This window comes from Ciona robusta, chromosome 7 (genome assembly GCF_009617815.1).
Source record: "Ciona robusta chromosome 7, ASM961781v2".
NCBI classification, from domain to species: domain Eukaryota; kingdom Metazoa; phylum Chordata; class Ascidiacea; order Phlebobranchia; family Cionidae; genus Ciona; species Ciona robusta.
The window spans coordinates 252089-271378 of NC_143241.1; the positions used below are offsets into that span (position 1 = coordinate 252089).

Below are 19290 nucleotides of genomic sequence, written 5' to 3' on the forward strand. Positions count from 1 at the left end.
ACCCCAAACTTTATTTATAGTGTAACTAGTCTCTTTTCTTCGCCATTGTAATATTTTATTTCCATAATATTACCCACGCAAAGGTATGCATGAAAACATAATTCAAGTTTAAAGTTACGTAATCCATTGAACTTTAACTTTTCTTGAATCCATTGAACTTTAAGTTTTTCTGAAGTTTACAAGAAAGCGTCGTGTATTTGGTCAACGCTTTGAATCTGTGTAATTTGTGGAGCAGCTTACGGATCCTGGGTGCGTTTTCTCGTGCAGCCGAAGTGTGGCAGCTTTGGCGAACTTTTTGTCGCAGCTATAGCAGTTGAAAGGTCTTTCGCCCGTATGTGTGCGCATATGTTGACGTAGGTTGGATAATATACCAAACTTTCTTTCGCAAACCACGCATTGATAAGGCTGGCAACGTTCATGCACAGTACGTATATGCGCCGCTCTGTGCCCAGATTGATTGAAGCTCTTGCCACAGATCGGGCATTTGAATGGTCTTTCCCCGGTGTGGGTTCGTGCATGTGTGCGCATGTCACTGTCTTGTGTAAACCTTCGGTCACAGAAATCACATTTGTAAGGTTTCTCACCGGTGTGGGTTCGCATGTGCCGGGCAAGGTTTCCTGAAAGTGTGAAATGCCTTCCACATACTGTACATCGGTATGGCTTCTCACCAGTGTGGGTGCGTTCATGTTGTACCACACAATGCTTATGAACACTGGAGTATTCACACCAACCACAATGATGTCGACCGCTCTTAGGTTTCGAACATCGGTTAATACTCAAGTTCAACGCTTCTTCTTTCTCTGCTCAACCAAAATCCAAAGATTAAACTATGTTAGCCCAGATGTACTGGCTTTCAATACCAAATAATAAGCAAGAAGGTTGATCCGTTGCTTTCGTTAGAAAACAACCGCACTTACCTCCGACGCAGCGGATACGCCCTATATGCGCCATTATACCAGGCATTATGGCTACTGTCGGAATTTCTTTAGTTTACAGTTCGCTTCATACATAACATACCTGGTGGCTGTTGCAATAATTGCGGATAGTTAAAGTTATGCAAAAGTGAAAAGTTTGGTCTCGGTATCAAAGAGTTCCGTCCACGTATCGATAAATCAAGCGCTTCGTTCGGATTATGTTCATAATTCATTTCGACTAATAAATACAATTTCTAACCCCCTGAACAATTAAACTGAAAAATACGTTTAGGTATTATTACAATCTAAAATGACATTTGGTTTAACTTTTGACAAACTGACAATAAACTATACATGCTAACATAGGTGGTTTATTAAAATTGTATAGGCCTAAACGTGAACCAAATTTAACTTGCTGCTTAATTTCTTTGATATACTTTTAACATAGAAGCAATGTAAAAAGTTTGTTCCCAACCTGTACAACCTGCAGTTCTGTTGCATCAATGCAAAGCCTAACTGACGCAGGTAAAGTCGTTATCCTTATACCGCGTACCCCGGGTGAACGAAGTTAGCAACTAAACAATTCGTTGGAATAATTCCAACGGAGCCTGAACAGCTAGGGCGATGTACAGATATGAAACTAAAGTCTGAGTTTAATTATAACTATTTTGTTACATTCTACCATGCAGTTCCACACTTTATGCAAATTACAGCCCAGCTATTTGTATAGCATCTGGTAGTTTTTAATTGAACACGGTAAACTATTTCTCTAGTAATCTGAGGGTTTTGTCATTTGAGCTAGTATACGTGCGTCGAATGTCGTGCATATCTTGTAAATTCTGTCTCAGCTTTAAACAAAACGTAACACTGTTTGGGCTACCGTTAAAATACTAAAAAATTTTTAGTAGTTTAGAAGTTAGCAGTTTCAAATAAACACCTATATGCTTTGAAATTGAATCAAAACAAATTATTTGAATTGTGATTTTAAAATACAGGCAAATCTCACATCTGAATTTATGTAAATTTTAACGATTTTGTTTTTATAGTCTATTTCCAAAGTTCTATTTTTTGTACTCTAGCGAACATACAGTGCAACACGTATATACTGACCTGACACACACTGCAACTCACATGCGCACATCGTCGAATCCTTACCCGTTCTTCCAATTCCTATACGGGCTATACTCAAGCGGGCTTCCTATCGGACAAGACTTCTTCAGAAATAAGAGGGCTGGACTTTTTGATTACTCGTTCATCCGCTAAACATTTCATCGTATCTCTGCACTGTTTGTCTGCAATGTAATTGGAATGTAAGTGGGATAAGATGGGATACCGTTGGCACATATTATCTCATACCTACTAATTGTGCATTAACCAATATAACAACGATCTTATAAAGTCGTGATTACAAGATTATATAATTCTGTAAATATTCTTTGTTCACTACGAAATTGGAAAACATAAACGATCTTACACAAACCTAATATAATTATCTTCCAACTGGATTTCGTGAAAGGTGATATTCTGTGTTGCTTGGTTTATTCGGAAGGAATACATTTACACGTCAATATAAATATGAAGTGATGTCAGATTATCAGGTTTTGCTCAACGAAAACAAGAGAAACCATAATGTAGTTCTAGTTGGACGGGGAACAGGCAGATTTAACACAACATTACAAAACACTAAAGTTGGATACAGTTCTATCGGTAGAGGTCGCCGCTGAGCTTCTTTAATACTTAGAGGAAGATGGGACTCTTAAAGGAGCATACCAACGAAAAAGGAAAATTTGTATATACCGTCAAAGTTTGCCAAAACGATATGACTTCTGAAAAAATCGCGTAAAATGAAACCGCTGGATAAAAAAAATCGGCTGTTTCGACAATGCATGGGGTTTCCCAACAGAAAAAAATTCACCCGGCTTTGATCGTTTCTAGTTTCTAAAATACTAAAGAAAAATTAAATTTTATTTCGGATTTGGTATAATGAATGCTTTTTCGTCAAAAATATATAAAATATTCAAAACATAGACTTTATTAAGTTTTATTTTTCATTGAACCTAGGTACATAGGCTACCAGATTATGCTGACTCGGCATATATTCAAACCTAATGTTAAACACGAAAAACTGACTTTTTATAAAAAAAATGGTGTAGTATGTACTAGTTAGACATATTCAACATTTTAATATAAAAACGTGCTAAACATTAACTGATAAAAAAGTGCTGAATCAGCATATTATGTAGCTATGTTCAATCGAAAATTAAAACATAATAAAGTCTATGTTTTACAATTTTTTTTATATAGTTTTAAAGGATTCATTATACCAAATCAGAAATAAATTTTGAAGTTTCTTTAGTATTTTAAAAACTAGAGACGATCAAATTTGAGTGTTTTTTTTCGAATTATCGTCTGTAGGGTGTAACGGTCACGCCTTTTATCCAAAACATTCTTTCTTTCTTTTTTATCAACAAGCGTGTTTTAACAACTGTTGTTTTACCGTTACTACCCGTCTTTTCGCTTTTATCAACTCTCTTGTTCTTCGTTATCGTGACCGAAGAGACGAAATAAATTTCATTCATTTATTCATTCAATTTACGGATTTAAAACTTTTTTTTTCAAAAGCTATTTCGTATTTTAAAAGTTGATGGTAGATTTAGATTTTATTTGAGCATATCCATTAACACACCAATTTTGATTTTTCTTTGGTATGCCCCTTTAAGCACATACTGCCCAACATTTCCAAAATCAAAATACATGACGGTTTTTGGGTGATACTACGAATTAATACTATAGTAGGGTGGGGAAAGATGGAACACCTTTAATACATAATATCCAAATAGCCTGATCGTGTTTTAAGGAATTAAAAACGGTCTGTGGAAGTCGTGAGGATACGGTTTTATAATTCATTGAATGTTCTTTGTTTACTACCAAATGGAAAGAGAAAACTAAACAAAAAGGTGTCCCATCTTCCCCCACCCTACTATATCATTTTTTGCTAATTGACAACAACTCAAACAAATATAATAAAACACACAGAAAGTTATTTCCGATTCGCACAACGGGTATGATTTTTTCAAATTCCAAAATACACAGGGTAAGACATGACAGTTTAAATCATTCTTAAATTTAATCAATATAGGGGATTTTACTATTGGGAACACGCGTAAATAGCACGAAATAAAGCTTTACGTTTTAAAAATCTAGTTTAAACATTTTTTTCTAAGCTCTACTGCTAAATTTTTAACATGTTACTTCATGTTATTATATTATTGTATGACAATTAAATGAATGTATGAATAAAAGTAACTTACTTTATCCTCGCGTGGCCGGAAAACGGCGACAGTCGTTATACCACGAGTGTTCATACTCCTCGTTCCAGCTTACAAGTCACCATATATAGTACAATGGGGGAAGATAGGACACTTAAGCACATTTTGCCAAATATTTCCAAAATCAAATCAGATGACGGTTTTTGGTTAATACCACGAATTAGTACTATCATTCCTTTACTAATTGACACCAATTTATTAAAATATAATAAAACACACGAGGAGTTTTTAGCCATCCGCACAACAAGTGATATTTTACAAATTCGAAAAAACACAGGATAAGATGGGACAGTTTAAAATCATTGTTAATTTTGAATATTAAATGTTTTTATAAATAGGAATAGACGTAAATAACACGAAATAATACTGTACGCTTTGAAAATAAGGTCTAAACATTCTTTTTCTTGCCCTACTGCTATAAATTTTTAACATGTTACCTATACATTATATTATTGCATAACAATTGGTATTATTTGAACGACAATGGGTAATGCTCGAACATCAATGTATAAATATTGTATCCTACAAATGTATATGAACTTGTAATAACAGAAAATTGATTATAACTAGTGCAACTGACCAAATTTCGAATATATTTTCTAAATATTATCTTTTTATTATATCAGTATCTTATAGTTAAATAACCCCTAAGGTATAAATTACTAAATTAAAAGCAAACTTTTCTAAGTTTGGCAGTGAAACCATACAAAACTACAATGTGGGGGAAGATGGGACTCTAAATTGAAATATGTTTACATAAGCAACTTGTAGTTAACCTACCGAATTTAACAGGCTGTGCTAGTTTCTTTGCCATGTACACCCCATATATGTAACGTTAAACCGATGTTTTTGTTGTTGCTTTTTTATCTCAAATTAAAGTCATATTGACCCCTGCCTATTTTCTTCATGCTTATATATCTCAGTGTTTTTTTACAAAACTAAAACTAGTTTTATGAGACAAAATCAAACTGTACAAAATATTCAAGGTTGTTTTATGAAGCTATGAAACTAGTTTATTCGTTCGCACACGCAAACTAAAAAATTAATCGGCTTTACTATGATTTAGCGAGCATTAAAAAATAGCACCTTACTATTTCATATTTTTTACCTGTTCAAAGTATACTGTTTCTATTTTACATATTTTTTTAATACTTAAAAACAATAATCAGCTTTGACGGGCGGTTTATAAAGTCGTGATAATACTGTCGAATAATTCTGTAACCTTATTTTCCTGATTACCATTAAATGGGGGTCCATAAAAAGAAATTTAAAAAAAGTCCCGTCTGACAAAGTGTCCCATCTTGCCCCACCCTACTATATGTTTATGTTTTTTTTACAAGTTACTATTGAAAACTGTAGGTGATTATTTCTGAGAATTTTTTTATGTATAGCTGATAATTTGGTCAACCCACTAGTGGCCACAAAGAAAACTATATTGAGGGGGAAGATGGGACACCAAATTGAAATATGTTTACATTAGCAGTATTCCGCAACTTGTAGTTAACCTACCAAATTTAATCGTCTGTGGTAGCTTCTTTGTCATGTGAACTTTATATATGTATAACTTTAAAACGATATTTTTTGTTGTTTTTATCTTAAATTGAAGTCATTTTGACTGCTGCCTAATTTCTGTCATGTTTACATCTCAGTTTTTTTCAGAAAATTAAAACTAGTTTTATGAGACAAAATTCAACTCTACGGAATATTACGAAGCTGTGAAACTAGTTTATAATCGTTCACACTCGCAAACTACAGCATTTCATCGGCTTTTTTATGATTTAGGAAGCATTCAAAGTTGGCACCTTATATTTCGCACTTTTTACTTGTTCAAAATGTACTATTTCTATTTTACATTTTTGGTAGTATTTAAAAACAGTAAAGCCCGTTTCATAAAGTTGTAATAATACTGTCGAATAATTCTGTAACATTATTTTCTTAATTATCATTAAATAGGTGTCCGTATAAAGCAAATTAAAAAAATCTCGTCCGACAAAGTGTTCCGTCTTCCCCCACCCTACTATATTCTATATAAAACTAGCAGAATCTCTTGCACCTGAAGCTTGTATAAATAAATGTAACTTACATAGTCTTGCCTGGCGGGGCAGCGATAGTTCCATATTCCGCCTCTGTCCAATATGGCTTGGTATAGTAGTTAGCTCTAACCTGTAGCCCATAACATAATACGGGTTCGAGACTTAATACTGCTGCCACTGTGGGCCTATGTATCCTTGGGCAGGTCTCTAATGACAATTTATTCAGCCCGGGGGTCACTTATGAAGCTTTGCCACGTGTGTAACTATGTGTAAGTAGTCTAATCGTTTATTTTTTTAGCGTTATTCTTTTATGTATTACACTGTTAGAAATTTTTACTGTGAAAGTCACTGGCAGCACTTTTTACGTGTGGCACGTTAAAAAAATACGTGTATTTTCACAGTAAAAAAAAACTGTAAAAGTAACTGTAAAATTTACGTTTTTCCGTAGAAAATACGTCTAAAATCACCGTAAATTTCGCCGTAAACATCAACCAAAACTGAAAGTCTACGTGTATATTTACAGTAAAATTAACAGTGAGTCACGTAAAATCTACGTGAGTCACTGTTAATTTTACTGTAAAAATCGCTGTTAAATTTGCAAAGTACTGTTAATAATACAGTATAATTTTCGTTAAACCGCACTCAAAATCGAAAATTTACGTATACATTCACAGTAGATCTGAAAATTTACGTGCAGTTTTACAGTAGATTTTACTGAAAAACAGTACTTTTTACGTGACTACGCGTAATTTTTACGTCACTCACTGTAAAATTTACCCTTAAACTACCTGTTAATTTTGCTAAATACTGGCAGGTTCACAGTAATTTTTACTGGACTAACAGTATTATATACTGATAAACCAGTAAAATTTACTGCCAAAACAACAGTAAAACACATTTTATACTGTTGAAATAACAGTACTTTATTACAAAAAAAACATCAGTGCTGATTGAATGTTTTAAATAATAGCAATACAAGAAACTTTTGGACTATGAGAAAGGAAATAAACATTAACAGTGTAATGGGTAACAGTAATGATCAGCATTGTGCACAAAACAAACACATTAACAATGTTTTTTTTTAAATTGAATAAAACAATTATTAATACTGTGGTGGTATATACACTTGCAGTTTTAATGCTGACACTGCTGCTTGGTTTAAATGAAAAAAATGCAATAAAAATGTTCTATAGTAGATTGGTTAATAAAAACGAATAATGAACTCCGCTGCATTTTAAAATGGTGATATACATTACATAAATCACTTAAGAGTAAAATTTCAGATGAGTTTGTATGAAAGCAATGTCATTTTTGACTCACCAATTCACATATGAATGAAAACATTATATTGTTGCTGAACTTGGTTCAATGTCTTGATCTTTGCCGGCCTTTTCCGAACACATTTTTCTAATGAGAGAATAAGACTTCGGGTTTGCATCCTTGTGATGTCTTTACCTACGTCCAATTTCTCAATATTGATGTGTGCGAACTGAGAAGTACCTAAACAATTTTTTAATTAATTGGAGTACTTTACAGCTGTAATAATGTCAGAACAATCGAACTGTACAACTTAAGTTACAACAGAATTGCCTGAAGTGAACCAATTTATAATTTCTTTCAATTACTATTTCACCTCATATTTACCTATAGTCAGAAGAATGGGCCAGTATAGACTTAAGATTAATTGTCCCGGTGACTTTGGTCTAACATAGAACCTCAAGATTCCATTTCGTAAAAACCCTGCAAAGAATACACAATTAGCAACAAACCACACATAAATATGGAAAAATAAAAATGAATAAAGAACAAACCTGTAGTAAACTTGCAAACCTTATCTTGCCATGCTAAAAGCCACTTCTTTTAACAGTCTTATGGTATGTAAAGCAGTTGTCCTGTGATTCCTAAAAAGTAAACATTTAGTAGTAGAAATTATGCTTAATTTACAAATCTAGGATACACTTTTATTTTTTTAATAAAATTCTTGTTGAGTATACTCTGGTAAAACAAAGAAAATTACTACAGAATATTAATTAAAAGTATACACATACTTACATTTTTTCTCCGATTGAGCAGCTGACTAAACAACAAGAACGAGCTTAATAAGACCTATCATTAACTGCTAATGTGCCTATTTTGAATCAAAACCACATAAAACAAATCAGAATTCTAAAAACTTGACTGCCAACAATAAATTTCCTCTCCTTACGTTCAAATGTCTTCGCTTGAGTTACAATTCCCGCCTTTAAGCGTAAGAGAATCACGTGGCTAAACCGGGCGTTTCTATTGGCTGGTTCAATTCGGCGTAAAATTTACGTGCGTCCGCACGTAAAATTTAGGGTATTTACATGCAAAACGCGTAATTTTTACCGGTTTTTCCGTATTTTTAAGTTACGTATGACGTCACGTAAAATTTTACTGTTAAATTGACAGTTAATTTTACGGATATTTCTAACAGTGTAGGCAGAGAGACATTGAAACAATAAGGCAATTGGTTTTAATATATTTTTATTGTCAAGCGGCATACACGTATAACATAAATAGTAATATGAACGACTTTTATATATTCTAGAAGTTGTTATATTTGGTTAATTTAATATTACATGATCCGTCTTTAGCAATCAGCTGTCAGTCATACAGTAAAAATCTTTTAACACACGTGAAGAAAGTGTGATATTTCGCTCTTTTATTTTCATCAGCAGCTGATATGAAAGGAAGGCGTAAGTTTTATCACATTACTAATATATATAAACGAACCCATTATCTGTAAAACTAATTATGAGTACAGTCTTTAGGTATTTTGTGTATTTATGCAGAAAATTCGCAAACGCTAGTGAAGAGCGCATAAGATGTAACATATAAACTAATATGAAATATTGTACCCTTTACTTATGTTATCAAGTACGTATTCAAAAGCCTAGAAAGTGGTGGAACGTAACTTAAAATATGTATAAATTATCAGAAACGTAATTTCTTATCTAAATTTGAATAATATGTTATCTGATTTGTGTTTGCAATAATTAAAACGGCTCAGTCTTTTTCCCGTACATTTTACCATAGAATAGTCTTCATAGCAGATTTAAATGATTTTATACACCAACGTATAGATATCAAGGCAGTCAAAATATACTTTTCTGTGTTTACCGATTATTTACAACCGCTATATGTCGCTACATACCATATGAATTTCACACAGATGACGAGTCTGACGAGTTCGGTTTGTTGGTTTCAGTTTGAAACGTGTTCGTATGTTTTAGCAGTTGTATTGGTTGAACCGTTAACTTTATATTAAAATGTAAATGTATAATAATCGGTGTTACGAGTTATATTAGCAGTTGTTCTTAACTTATTTTTATATCATTTTATTGAGAATTAATTAGTGAATATACCGTGCCAGGGCAAAATATTCCTAAGGTAGGTAGATCTTTTGTTCAATTTGTTACACTGTTACAGGTTTCTTCACTAGTACCGAATATAGTAATAAGAGCAAACATAGATTTGTTTTATGAATATGATGGAAGAAATCAACCCAGGTGAAAATACAGCAAGTGTTAGTGAACAAACACAACCAACACCTGTTGTTGTGGGTGATGTAGCTACACAAGGTGATGAGGAAAGTAATCCTGATGGTGGTAATGAGGCTTCAGGGGTTTGGAGTTGGATCAAATCTGCTTCAAGTAATCAGTTCATGCAGTCAATGATGAAGAAAACCAAGACAGGAGTCGATAAGATGATCACAACATTAGATCCTGGTATGGAACCTTTTATAAGGGAGGGCGGTGACATTAATATTGTTGTCACATCGGAGAAGGAAGTTAAATGGGGTGCTGTACGCGATGCTTTCCAAGCGGTGTTTGGTGCGGCAACTGTGGTTGGTGTCCCCGCACAATCAAACATTGCTCCACAACCTGTTGGTTACACTGCAGGTTTGAAAGGAGCGCAAGAAAGAATATCTTATTTAAGACATTCACAGCAAGTAGATGAGAACCAGGTGTGTGTGTCGGTGGAAAACTTTGTGGTTGAACAAACCCCTGATAAGTGGTTTGATGTTGGGTGTATTGTGCTTAATGATCCCGTCAACAAAATAGTGTTGGAGGTATACACACTTGCAGTGCCTGTGGAAAATGAGGTTATTCTTGACATGCAAAGAGAAACACCTGATAATTATGACTTAAGTTGGTCAGGATTAGCTGTCACAGTGGGTGAAACGATACAAAAACGGTTGCCATGGGTTTCACCATCTGATTGGCATCGTGCGTTAACAGGAATGTCGCGAAGGAATATTATTTATTCAAGTTCCCTCTGTCTCGCTGAACTTTATAAACGAAGACTGCCGGAAAAAGTAATCGAACAAAATGTTTAAAATATATTTCCAAATTAATTAATAAGTTTACTTCCAACATATTTATCGACAGAAGAACAGACGATTAGTATTTAAGTTAAGAATACTCGAAGTGGTGCATATCAAATATCTATTAAAATATTGCCAAACATATATTATATATATGTGAATGTCACAAATCATAATATACAATGTTCCATAGTTTTCTTATGTGCTGTAAAGAACGCTTTTTTCGTTTGTGTTTTCATAAATAAGAGTGCTGTATATCTAACACATTATTTTGCATGTACTGCCGCAAGGTGTGTTTGGGAATCATTGAAGCAATAATTGTTTAATACGAAAGTAAAATGAGTATGAAAGGTGAAATTGTATATTTCGTTGCGATAACAAACTGTTTTATAGAACATTTTTTGGCAGTCAATAGAGAAGTTATACATTGGATGTTTTCCTAATTCTTTAATGAATATAAACATCAGCTGTTGTTTCGATTTAAATTACTCACTGCATCATAATAGATATAATAAATAGTTTCAATATTGGTGTTAATGTTATCCTGCTAACTCATATGTGCAATTGTAGGTATTCACTGTATACATAGGTTTGAATTGTTACTGAAAAAAATATGGAGAAAAGAACTGTTGAAGTTCGTGGCTCAAATGGAGCTTTTTACAAGGTATGTAACATTGTGTGTTGATTTTTGTATTTGAACAGTCATACATACTAATATAGCAGTATAAATATGCTGAAACAAATTCTTATGGCTGCTTAAATTAACACGAGTATATGTGTTTTTGTTTTTCTTATTTACCAAGTATATTGATGTGTTGCTCGGGGTTAAATAGAATTACATTCATTCCCACCCTTGGGTATACAACATACAACAGGTGGCAATCGTTCCTAATTCGCTTCATATATACAGCATACCATACTATAGTAATTGCAATGTTTTTGTAACTTTAATATTAATTTTTAACATTTCTATTCAGGCTTTTCTTACTGATGTTTTACCAGATGGAATTACAGTTACCTTTGAAAACAAGTAAGTTGTGATAATTGAACAAAGTTTCATCACTTTTTCATCACTATCACTTTGGTTCGCCATTTTTCAATTTTTTTTGGTTCTGGAATTTTCTTTTTTCAACACAAATATTTTGTCATCAATATATAAATGTTAATGTTAGGTAAGCTAATACATCAAGTACATATTCTTGGGGTTTAACTTGGTTTTTATATAGTTGGCAAGCTGAACGCAAGATAAGTTTAGCTGAAGCAAGGTTTGCCCCAACATCGATGGATTTGTTGATCCCTGATGATGAAGAATTACAAGAGGGACAAGACGTTGAGGTGAATTTGTTTAACTCTTTATTTTAGTGTTTTGCTAACTATTGCTGATAGGTCTAATGTTAGAGGTGTCACCTACTTTAAACAAGGAGTGGCATTTGTTTTATAAGCGTAAGTGAAAGTGTAAAACCTGAAGGAGTTTTTACTCTGATGTTTGTCTGTACAAACAAGCAGAGCCAAAGTATATTGTATTCACCACATTAAACAACTATGAGTTTAACTGTATTTTAACAATGTCAATCAAAATTTTGTGTTAAAGAAGAAAAACGTGACACATATGCTTATTGGTTTTATGTGTTTTGACACGCAAAATCTGAAAGCATGGCATAAAATAAAACAAAAATGAAAATGTTTTTTTTTAAAAGCAACAACAAATTACTTCTGACCATTTTATTAAGCACACGAGCTAATGATGAAGAACAACAAATGCTGATTTCCCCCCTGCATGTTATGGTAATAATCAACATATATTCAGGTCCACACACGAGCCAATGATGTTGAACCCTGTGGATGGTGGTTGGCGAAGGTTAAGATGAGCAAAGGAGAGTTTCACGTAATCGAGTATCAAACATGTGATCCGAAACATACGGAAATTGTGACGCGTGATCGACTTAGAAGGGTCAACAAACACCCTCCCTTCTCTGCTGCACCACTTCTAAAAATCTCACTACCAGTTCCGGAGGATTTACTGCAATTGTGAGTTCAATATATCATGACATAGGTCTTGTGTTTCAAGGTTACTGCAGCAATTTTTGGTATGTGAGCTTACGTGTAACCAATGAGACTTATTCATCTTGGCATGGCGGATAATTTCAGCTGTTATAACATAAGTGTTCTGTTTCATACACCTCGTGCCTGTTTACAAGTTACTATCACTCTAGTAAGTTACTACGTATGTAACTTTGTGAGTGATTTGTTTTTCTGTATTGCTAACAATTCAGACAACCCATTAGTGACCACTGGGTTGAAGAAAATACTGTTAAGTGTCTTGTCCAACAAAACATATGTCCACGAATCACGATGGTAGCAGCATTGAGACTAGAACCCATCACTCTACGTTAGAGACTTAGTGTGGCTGGCCCCTTTAGTTGTAATTATTTAATGTTATTACTTCAATTTGTTTTCAGTTGTGCAAAATATGTGGAAGCACACAAGGAGTTTGAAAAGAGCACGGATGCGATTATGGTCGTGTTTCGACAAGACACAAAATGTCTTGACGTGATCGTACCAACTGAATCATCACGAAGACGAGCTTCGATAGTTTCCGATCTTCACTTTCGTAGTCTACGAACCAAGTTATCGATGTTACAACGAGTGGAAGACGCAGCCAAACAACTTGAGGTTGGTGGAGTTGTTTAAACTTTGTGTTTCAAACAATATAACTAGTTATTTGTTTTGACAAAACAAGGGGTGCATGTTAGTATTGCTGCGCCACCAGATTCAGGCACCCATGCCCTTCAGTAAAGCAGAATATAGCATGTTTATCTTATGATAGCATGTTTATCTTACTTATGAATTACTTTACTTATAAAGTCCTGCCAAAGTTATGTGTAACTCTCCTCATATACTGAAGTTCCCCACAACCAGAAAATAGTTTCATGATGTAATACCAATATTTACCTCGCAATTCAGATCTTATTGAGCTGTGTTTATTTGTCTACCGACATTGCCTATGATTTTAGTATCACTTGGTGGTTGCATGGTTAATGAACCAACTTTGTTCCAAATCTTAGGTCCTATGGTGTGCTGTATGACCTCTCCCACATACAGTAGAACACTCATAATTTAGAAACAGTAACAAATAATTTTAACGTATTTTTTTAGATGAGTCAACAGCGAGCCAGTTCATGCAGCGAACATTTCCATGTGAGTGAGGATCTTGTTGGACTGGCTATCGGTACAAATGGTGCAAATATTATCGCTGCCCGTCGTATTGTGGGCGTGTTGGACATCATATTAGATGAAGAGACACATTACTTCACGGTGTATGGTGAGACTAAAGATGCCGTGAAGAAAGCACGTGAGATGTTGGAATATACCGAAGAGGAAGTTCTTGTGCCACGAGCGTTTGTTGGTGAGAGTTTGCTTTTATTTAATTCATGTAATGTATGTTTAGTGTTAACCTTAGTTTTCAATGCGAAAACATTTGTTGCACACTTGCCCCTATGTTCAAAGGTGTTGCCTGTTCGATGTTGCTATTATTGTGGGCGTATGTGTCCTTGGCCAAGACAGTTATGGCAATTGCTCCCATGTTATAACCACTCCAGTGCCTACTTGAAGATAAATAAGTTACAATCATCTATTCTTGATGACCTCCAGGTAAAGTGATCGGGAAGAAAGGGGTCACTATCCAGGAAATGATCGATAAATCTGGAGTTCTCCGTGTGCGAGTGATCGGTGATGATGAGAATGATCCCGACCACCGGGAGGACGGACTTGTGCCGTTCCGATTTGTGGGGACACGTGAAAGCATCAGGAACGCACAAGCACTTGTGGATTACCATGTTGCTTATTTGAAGGTGGGATTGAAGTATAAACATGGTGTGTATATATATGGATTCTACAGTGAGGGTCTGAAGGTTTAGGCCAAAGTTGACACATAACCTTAAAGAAAGTATTTACAAATGTTTATTTTAATATAATATTGTTAACAAATATATTGTTAACATATTCATAAATGCAGTGGCACAGTAAAAATATAAGAAAAGCTTTTAAAAATAAAATCTAAAGTGCCTTCCCCACCTTAATTAACATACCTTGATATAATGGAAAATAACTAAAGCTTCCTAAAAACAAATCCAAAATAATTCTCCTAAGTTTTCTTTCCACACAAGGATCTCGATAATCTTCGCCTCGAACAAATGAACCTCACACAGCAGATACGACAACTAGGTGGCGGTAGTGGGGGAGGTCCGTCACCAGCATCGTCGCACATGTCGTTGAATAGCCTGCCACCTCGCGGTGAGGATGAAGCACGAAGATTACAACGAAACAACCGTCGCGATCGAAGGAAATATTTAGATAAAGGTTATTTATTTATATAATATGAAAATTATTTTATAATTTATTGTATAATATGTTTTCTTTCCATCAAATACTCCTGCATTGGCTTTAAACTTTTAAAGTGCAGGGGAATTTATGAAATGTAGAAAATCCCAGGGTTGGCCTGCCTTCCCTGCCAGCTCAGGTTTGGCACCTTTGGCTTATGTAGTATGTACCCTTGTAATTCTGTATTTCGTTACATATTAATATAATATAATAACTACCCATGTTGTCATACAAACTTCTGCTTACAATTTAATGATAAACTTGGGAACAAGAAAATATTTTAAACATTTTAGTGATGTTTGAATAGTTTCACCCCTGCTGTTGCAGTAATTGTGTCTGTCAGCAATAAAATCTAAAAAAATGTATGTAGCTGTATAAAACTATTTAATAAACATTCCCTTTAAAAGTAATAAAAACTATCAAATTAATTTAAACACACTGGGAATCATGAACAGAACGACAATCCTTGAAATGCAGCCACTTATATTGTTACAGATGGTGGAGCAACCAACTCCGAGTTATCGAATGTTTCCGATACTGGTTCGGAGACCGGCAATGATTCAATGGCTGAGGGGAAACCATTGACACGCAGGTTCGTGCTGTAGTTGTACTCATCTATATATATAGGGGTTTGTATGGTTAATTCATGGGTTCATCTGAAGCAGTGACACAGTGGTTGGAGGTCTTGCAATTAAGGGAAACTTGCTTCGTTACTCGATGTCACCATTATGTGCCTTGTGCAAGACACATATATTGCTCCTACCCTTATATAAATTGTCATCCTGCAAAAAAAAAACGATTTTATTTCATTTAATATAGTTCCATAAATGTTCCTTAATAGTAACAATCAAAATCATTTGTCCCCCAGAGAATATGGTCCCGGTGCAGATCCACAATATAGAAGAGGTTATAATAAAAGAGGCAGCCATCGTGGCAGGGGTGGTTATAATCATGACAATCGCCAACCAAGTTTAAGAAACACAAGTATATTTTTCTAATGTTTATTAATATTTCTATGTTAATATATTAGTTTTCTACCAGCTTTTGATAAAACTGTACAAAACTCAATCTGAATATGTTAGACATATAAATATCCCACACACCATGTTAACATTTCCATCTTACTTATTCATCTCTGCCACACTTTCAGTTTTCACTACTTTCCTGTTTTAAGAAACAACTTGCTTTGCTATCTACTCACTTTAAAGAAATTAATTTTTGAAGACATAGTTTTTTATCTTTTATTTTAAGAAACAAACCTATTAGAAAATAAATCTTGTTTCGTTCCTCCTTCACCCCTCTCACTTTACTTTACTATCCACCACTTTAGTCCTCTCCGATCCAAATCGCAACCCCTTCGATTTACTTGACGCTGATGAAACTGCCCCAGGCAGCGACGCAAAACCAAGCGAAAACATTTCTCACGCAGGCGGTTATCGTGGCCACCAAGCTACAAACGGAGACGTCGATTCTCGCGATCAAACAAAGATAAACGGAAGTGTTGCTGATTCTTCAGATGGTGAGTTCCAAGTTTAACTTTATATGTTTTGTAAGCTCGCCTGCCTCTAGCCAAGAGGAAACAGGTTTGAGGCTTGATGCTGCTACCATTGTGAGCGTTTGTATTCTTGGGTGAGACACTTACATGAGAAAATTCTTCAACCTAGTGGTCACTATGTGGTTGTTTAAGTTGTCGGCCAACAAGAAAAATAATCCCCCACAAAGTTACGTGCGTGGAAACTCATTATGAGGCAGCGGGTGTATGAAAAAGATTTATATTTACTTATTTTATAACGACTATTGTTGCTCCCCATGCAAGAATAAATAAATTTTATTCAATTCAGCATTTGTTGATATTTAGGTTCAACTCGTGGCAAGGGCAAGCGTGGTCGAGGTAAGAATCGTGGATCTTCAAATCATTCAACAAGTGACAGGGAAAGTAAGTTACATCTGGCTTACGACTTAAAAGAAAAAACTTTTTTCTCTAAAGTTTTACATTATAAAAGAAATTGTGAAATATTTGTTTTTAACAAAATTGTCAACCAAAAAAAATGTTGTGAGTTTGGGCCTAAATGGGACAGTGAAACAAGTAACATGTATTTATTGCCCTACCACGTTTGATCTTAATTATTTATCCATGAAATATCTAGAAAATATATGTTGCCTCCCAATTATAATGCGTACGATGATATCTTCTGTTATATTTCCTTTATTCTTCTTTTCTTTAACAATAATTTCTTGCAAATCCCTCTTACTTTTGCATAACAACAACTTTTATTTTAATTTTATAAAAACCAAAATTAAAAAAATGAACTTAAAATATATTTTAAACAATTTTTAATAATACTTTATCACGCTTAACACAATTCACAAACTTACACTTTTTATGTCTTTTCCTTCGTCTTCCAAATTTGTCTTTTACTTCTCTAGACTCTTCTTTTGAACAAGACTTTCCTCCTCTCTCACATAACGAAGGTATTTTAATGTCCCACATATTATCTATAGCAGCGGTTCCCAACCTTTTTGGTGCCGTGACCCTTTTATAACATTTGCCAAGTTGCGGTGACCCCAAGGATAAAATTAGTTGGGTCGCTTTTGAAAGTTATGTAGGCTAGGCTACCTATGCTTGATGCCGGGAATGCAATCAAATCGCGACCTCAAGTCCAACTTTTGCTTAAATGCATTTCAGCAATCAGCAATTAAATTTTTATTTTCATGGTAAAGGCCTTTGTGACGTAATGAATTACCGGAAATCAAACGAGTAAATCCTGTAATTTTTCATGGCAGGTGACCCCAGGCAAATTATCAGGCGACCCCAGTTGGGGTCGCGACCCACAGGTTGGGAACCGCTGATCTATAGGATCTCACATATAAGATTATTGTTACTTCATATTAAATATAAAACTATGGAATGAGATTAGATACCACTAACACATAATATCCAACATTTCCCGACCGTGATTTCAACCAATTAACAACGAACAAATGGGATAAATAAAGAGAATGAAAACATGTTCCATCCTACCCCAACCTATTAAATGCTGTGTTTAGATTCGAGCGCAACACTCAACTCAACCAAACCTGATTTGAAAGATACAGATTTAAGTAATAAGGTAAGTTAGTATCAATTTTCTATCAGTTAAATATATGTTGGATTTTGATGATGTTGGTAGTAAGTTTTTACTGTTTTATATAAACCATTATTAAACCTTTTTTTTAATTGTTTTGTCATAATTCTTGCTTAGTTTATGGACTTTCATTTTGCTGCGAGGCTCTTTTTCGTTGCTTTAAATAATATGATCCTTGCCATTGTATTCAAAGAAATAAATAAAGGTATTGTAATGAAAACTTCCTTATTACAAATGTGTGAAATATTAATCAACTATTTAAATGGACATATTTTATTGGTCAAATTTTTTTCAGATTAAAAGTGATGAACCATCAGTAGGTGATGCTAAACCACAACGTCAGCAACGAAAGAAGCCGGTTGCTAACGGTAACAACCACGATGTCGCTACTGTGTGACATCATAATAAACATCATATGTGAAGCGAGACATTTGTTGCACGAAACAAAAACTAACAACACCTTATTTATTCTAAGCTAAGTTATCGGTGCCTACCTAAACAATGCATATACATTAGTATAGTGGTGTTGTAGTTACAACTCGCCTTGAAATATCTTGAAGCCGCTTATTATTATTATTGTAAAATCCACAAAACTTCAAACAATTCTATTTTTGATTTCAAGTTTTTTCTTATATGTACCAACCAATGTGCTAAATACCATGTTCTGTTCAACACGCTTTTTATCTTTCAAATTTTACACTTTCTGTCAGAGTGCTGATGTTTACAGCAGAGTACAAGTTACTCTCTATTTCACTTTCTTCATTTCTTATTCAGTTTCCGGTATAATAAACTTTTTCATAGTATGGTAGCAAAACATAGGTTTGCATTTTATTTGAAGCACGCATGTGTGTGTATGTTTGTGTTTGTGCACTGTGACAACTAAACCCCATCATACACAAGCAAAGAAACCCGGGCAAGATTAGTTTCGCAACTCAACGTTCAAACAAAACAAAGATTCGGAATTGAAATGACACTGTATTTAAAACACTGTCGCGGATTGTTTTTTGCATGTTTAACAATAAAAATTTCACGAACTAAACTACCTGATTCTAATTTCTAAGCAAGCAGCAGGAGGAGACTTTTTCATTACTTGGGTGATACTGCAGAAATCTGACTCGCTGGTTTAGTCGCTTGCAGCCAACGGTTTTTTATTCTCAATGA

At 34.4% G+C, this 19290-nt stretch overlaps 3 protein-coding genes and 1 long non-coding RNA gene across 8 annotated transcripts; 2 read left to right on the forward strand and 2 right to left on the reverse strand.

Moving 5' to 3' along the window:
- Window positions 1-33: 33 nt before the first annotated feature.
- LOC149733210 (uncharacterized) lies at window positions 34-6579 on the reverse strand. 2 transcript variants are annotated; one of them, XM_089881396.1, is made up of 3 exons: window positions 4226-6579; window positions 2025-2206; window positions 34-800 (listed from the first exon to the last, which is right to left on the reverse strand). In XM_089881396.1, the coding sequence occupies exons 2-3, from the start codon at window positions 2053-2055 to the stop codon at window positions 202-204; spliced, it is 630 nt and encodes a 209-aa protein (XP_089737522.1). In that variant the 5' UTR covers window positions 2056-2206; window positions 4226-6579; the 3' UTR covers window positions 34-201. The 2 variants fall into 2 exon arrangements, with proteins under 2 accessions (XP_089737522.1, XP_089737521.1); XM_089881395.1 differs by having other exon boundaries at window positions 1018-2206; window positions 4226-6578.
- Window positions 6580-7173: 594 nt separating this feature from the next.
- LOC149733211 (uncharacterized) lies at window positions 7174-8742 on the reverse strand. The gene is made up of 4 exons (XR_016385345.1): window positions 8329-8742; window positions 8088-8177; window positions 7921-8016; window positions 7174-7776 (listed from the first exon to the last, which is right to left on the reverse strand). It is a non-coding gene; the product is annotated as an uncharacterized LOC149733211 (long non-coding RNA).
- Window positions 8743-9458: 716 nt separating this feature from the next.
- Window positions 9459-11194, forward strand: LOC149733212 (protein PRRC1-like). The gene has a single exon (XM_089881394.1). It carries the CDS (start codon window positions 9779-9781, stop codon window positions 10634-10636), a length of 858 nt encoding a protein of 285 aa, XP_089737520.1. The 5' UTR covers window positions 9459-9778; the 3' UTR covers window positions 10637-11194.
- Window positions 11149-19168, forward strand: LOC149733213 (RNA-binding protein FXR1-like). 4 transcript variants are annotated; one of them, XM_089881389.1, is made up of 15 exons: window positions 11149-11288; window positions 11602-11654; window positions 11851-11959; window positions 12432-12652; window positions 13084-13297; window positions 13781-14030; window positions 14276-14475; window positions 14791-14983; window positions 15500-15596; window positions 15873-15988; window positions 16335-16523; window positions 16863-16940; window positions 17432-17476; window positions 18053-18114; window positions 18425-19168. In XM_089881389.1, the coding sequence occupies exons 1-15, from the start codon at window positions 11238-11240 to the stop codon at window positions 18524-18526; spliced, it is 1980 nt and encodes a 659-aa protein (XP_089737515.1). In that variant the 5' UTR covers window positions 11149-11237; the 3' UTR covers window positions 18527-19168. The 4 variants fall into 4 exon arrangements, with proteins under 4 accessions (XP_089737515.1, XP_089737517.1, XP_089737516.1 ...); XM_089881391.1 differs by having other exon boundaries at window positions 16434-16523; XM_089881390.1 differs by lacking the exon at window positions 17432-17476.
- Window positions 19169-19290: the final 122 nt, after the last annotated feature.

Excerpts from the sequence above, each read along its gene's own strand:
- LOC149733210 (XM_089881395.1), bottom strand. The coding sequence starts at position 1,147 with ATGAATTATGAACATAATCCGAACGAAGCGCTTGATTTATCGATACGT. Across the intron at positions 801-1,017 it reads ATTATTGCAACAGCCACCAG|AGAAAGAAGAAGCGTTGAAC; the intron begins GTATGTTATGTA and ends TTGGTTGAGCAG.
- LOC149733212 (XM_089881394.1), top strand. The coding sequence starts at position 9,779 with ATGAATATGATGGAAGAAATCAACCCAGGTGAAAATACAGCAAGTGTT.
- LOC149733213 (XM_089881389.1), top strand. The coding sequence starts at position 11,238 with ATGGAGAAAAGAACTGTTGAAGTTCGTGGCTCAAATGGAGCTTTTTAC. Across the intron at positions 14,984-15,499 it reads AAGGAAATATTTAGATAAAG|ATGGTGGAGCAACCAACTCC; the intron begins GTTATTTATTTA and ends ATATTGTTACAG. Across the intron at positions 15,597-15,872 it reads GGGAAACCATTGACACGCAG|AGAATATGGTCCCGGTGCAG; the intron begins GTTCGTGCTGTA and ends TTTGTCCCCCAG.